Source organism: Dipteris shenzhenensis, chromosome 32 (assembly GCF_047967505.1).
Source record: "Dipteris shenzhenensis isolate YYH24624 ecotype China chromosome 32, Dip_SZ_1.0, whole genome shotgun sequence".
Lineage (NCBI taxonomy): Eukaryota > Viridiplantae > Streptophyta > Polypodiopsida > Gleicheniales > Dipteridaceae > Dipteris > Dipteris shenzhenensis.
In genome coordinates, this window is record NC_141627.1 from 15,881,162 (window position 1) to 15,885,181 (window position 4,020).

Consider the following 4,020-nt stretch of genomic DNA (forward strand, 5'->3'; position numbering starts at 1 on the left):
TCATGACAGCATAACCGAAAAGCTTGGCATTGGCTAGTGCAGCTTTGTCATCAGCTCAGCTGAATCCATAGCTTAACATATCTGGAAAGAGAGGGACCCTGCTATTACAAATAAACTCACAAGAACTCCGCCATGGTCCAAGAGCCATCAGGTTTGCGCTATGCATAAGCGCCACTACTGCAACTCCCTCCCCAGCTCAGCTGAATCAATCGCTAAACAATCCTTGAGGGGAGGGACCCTGTTAGTGCTGTCGCCAATATTTTCACGGGACCTTTCAGTTAAAAATGGTATGCATCTCACCAAATAGTATATCACTCTTCTATCTTTGATATAAGAGCAATGGCCTTGCCACAATCATTACAAGCCTGCAGATCTCTTTAACAGATATGGGTGCCTCCTAGGGTACAGATTCAGCACATGCAATAGCTAGCTTCTCAAAATCCCCTGTCCTGTATATATAGGCACCAAGCTGCAAAGGTCAGTCCACCAGCTGGCGTCATCCATGGTTGAGCATTCTCTCATTGCCTCAATCTTGTTGGCCTTCATGTATGTCAGCATCTGCATAGACATTTGCCATCAAGATATATGCTGCACAAAATTCCCTATCTAAACTCAACACATTTTCAAAGGCATGTCTTCCAACCTCCACATTTTTCCTATCTTGGCAAGCACCCAACACAGAGGACCATATAACCGCATCAGGTGGGAAATGCATTTCCTCAATCATCACCACTGCCTCGCCCACTTGGCCTGCACGACCAAGTAGATCAACCATACAGGTATAGTGTTCGACTGTTGGTATAATGCCATATTGTTTGGTCATATCTTGGAAGTACTTCTGGCCCTTGTCCACTAGGCCCACATGACTGCAGACAGTGAGAGCACTAAGAAAAGTGATCCCATCTGGCTGTATACCTTCCTGCAGCATGCTCTCAAACAAATGGAATACAAGGTCACTCTGTCCTTGGTGAGCATATCCTGCAATCAATGCATTCCATGAGACAACATCCCTTGTGGGAAATGCATCAAACAACTGTTGGGCATCCACCATACTCCCACATTTAGCATAAATGTCAACAAGACTGTTTTCCACAGTAGCAATACCTGCCAAACCAAACCTGCAAATTTCAGAATGGAGTTCCTTTGCAATTTCCAGAGCTTCTGTGCTGCCACACGCTTGCAGGACGGCAACAAAGGTAAAGCTGTTTGGTGAAAGACCATACTTTTGCATTTGTACATAAAGTCTAAAAGCCTCCTCACTTTCTTCTTGCTCTGCGTATCCCAGGATCATGGAAGTCCATGTAACCACGTCCCGATGAGGTAATCCATCAAAAACACACCGTGCATCATCGAGGCTCCCACATTTCGTGTACATATCCACCAGGCCGTTTCCCACAAATACATCCAACTCATAGCCACTCTTAACTACCTGGGTGTGGATAGCCCCGCCATTCTGCAGGCATCCTGTAATCCAACATTTTCTGTCAGATTGCTTCTGTTTTGCCAGTGTTGCCAGGCTACTGCATGCCTTCAATGCACCATTAAAGGTTCGCTGGTCTGGTGTGACACCTTCTTTGTACATCTGTGCATAGCAATCCAAAGCCAGCTCACCCTCTTCATGCTTGGCATACCCCAATATCATGGCATTCCAAGACACCATATCACGATAAGGTAGCCGGTTGAAGACAGCACGTGCATCCTCTAAGCTACCACATTTTGCATACATATCCACCAAGCTGTTTCCCACGAATGCATCTGCTTCAAAACCACTCTTTACTACCTGAGTGTGGATGGCTCTACCTTTCTCCACGCATTCCAATTTCCTGTCAACTTGCTTCCCCTCTTTCAATGCTGCCAAACTGCAGCAAGCGTTTAATCCACCAACAAAGGTTAGATCGTTCGGTTGGACACCTTCCTGGTGCATCTGTGCATACAAAGCCAAAGCACATGCACCCTCTTCCTGCTTGGCGTAGCCCAGGATCATGGCATTCCATGAAACCACATTACGACGAGGGAGATCTGCAAAGACCCGTTGTGCATCCTCCATGTCCCCACATTTCATGTACATATCCACCAAGGAGGTTCCCACAACTACATCTATCTCAAAGCCACTCTGTATTACTTGGGAATGGATGGCTCTGCCACTCTGCATGCATCCTTGGATCTGAAATATTCCATCCATGTTCTTCCCTTCTTCCAATACTACCAGACTACTGCAAGCCTTCAGCACACCAACAAACGTTGCATGATCTGCTGTGACACCTTCTTGGTGCATTCGTGCATACAACTCCAAAGCAAGCACGCCCCCTTGCTGGTTGGCATACCCCTGGATCATGGTAGTCCACGTAACCACATCACGACAAGGCAATTTGTCAAAGATACGCCGTGCATCCTCCATGCTCCCACATTTCACATATACATCCACCAATGTGGTTGCCACAAATATATTTGATTCAAGACCACACTTTGCTACTTGGGAGTGGATGCGTCTACCATTCTCCAGGCATCCTGTTATCACCAAATCTCTGTCAAGAGGCTCCTTCTCCAGTGGTGCCAGGCTAGTACAAGCCTTCAAAGCACCAACAAAGACCTGATGGTCTGGCGTAATACCCTCTTTGTGCATCTGTGCATACAAATCCAAAGCCGCAGCACCCTCTTCCTGCTTAGCATAACCCAGGATCATGGCAGTCCATGTCACCACATCACGATAAGGTACCTCTTCAAAGACACAACGTGCATCCTCCAGGCTTCCACATTTTGCGTACATATCCAGCAAAGTGTTTCCCACAAAAAGATCTGACTCAAAGCCAATCTTTATCACTTGGGAATGGATGGTTCTACCTTTCTCCAAGCATGCTGTCTTCACAAGTTTTCCATTAATCTGCTTGCTTTCTTGTGCTGCCAGGCTACTGCAAGCTTTCAATGCACTAACAAAGGTTCGGTCAGTAGGTTGGTGGACACCTTCATGCCACATGTGTGCGTACAACTCCAACGCCCGCTCACCCTCATTTTGCTTGGCATATCCCTGAATCAAAATATTCCATGACAGGGTATCACGCTTTGGCATGTTGTCAAAAACATTGCGAGCATCTGCCATTCTCCCACGCTTGACATGCATATGCATCAAATTGTTGTTCTTGAACACTGGAAGGTCATTTGAACTCTCTAGCCATGCATGGTTTTGCATAATCATATGAAGTTTAGGCGATCTCTTGTGGAGTACATATTCAGAACTGCCTGCACAATAGGTATGGCGGCAGAGGGGAAGCCTCATAACCCAGCAGAGAGAAGTAATTCACACAAAACAAGATCAAGCCAACTGAATGCAGAAAATCACAAGAATGCATGCTCAGCATTTGAACTCAGTGCCAGTCTACGACGAGGGGAACGATGCATACAATCTTGTAGTGCAGAGAAGATGCAAGCATCGCCCACGAAACGTGTCGTAGCACACACTAAGTAAGCAAGCCCTGATCACCCAAGAAACGTCTTTTCTGATCGCCCAAGAACTGTGTTTTCTGGTTAAGTCTGAGGGGGATCTCGCAGCCAATGGCATCGGCTGCTGTGGTTTGGCTCCGTGTGATGTCTCAGTGCTTCTACCGAAGCGTTGCTCTGACAGAGCTTCGCTTCCCAGTCGCTCTGGTATTGCTCCATTTTACATGCAACTCTGCTCTATTATGTAAAACCACGAATCGACTTTCAAAATGAATCTTTTACTTAGTGCGATAGCACGAGAGCCCCCTGGCTCTTTGAGATGGTGGAGCAAACAATAGTCATACCGAAGGCCCTCCCATCCCTTGAGTGTATCTGCAGGTCTTGAGTTCAACCCACTTACGTCTACTAATTCAAACAATATGAATTTCATTCATGTGGCCTGCCATGAGAGAGAAGAAGAGGAGAGAGAGAGAAAGAGAGAGAAGAAGACGAGAGAGAAGAAGAAGAAGATAGAGAGACAAAGGGAGAGAAAAAAGTGAATAGCATTCGACGGGCCTGTCCAAAGTGAGAGATAGAGAGAAATGG

General features: G+C 46.4%; 1 protein-coding gene across 1 annotated transcript; it reads right to left on the reverse strand.

Annotated features, from left to right (window-relative positions):
- Positions 1-526: 526 nt before the first annotated feature.
- On the reverse strand, positions 527-3,097 carry LOC147880354 (pentatricopeptide repeat-containing protein At2g33680-like). Its single transcript, XM_087370591.1, has one exon. The coding sequence runs from the start codon at positions 3,095-3,097 to the stop codon at positions 527-529; it is 2,571 nt and encodes an 856-aa protein (XP_087226717.1).
- Positions 3,098-4,020: the final 923 nt, after the last annotated feature.

Coding starts and splice junctions, on each gene's coding strand:
- LOC147880354 (XM_087370591.1), bottom strand. CDS start 3,097: ATGGCAGATGCTCGCAATGTTTTTGACAACATGCCAAAGCGTGATACC.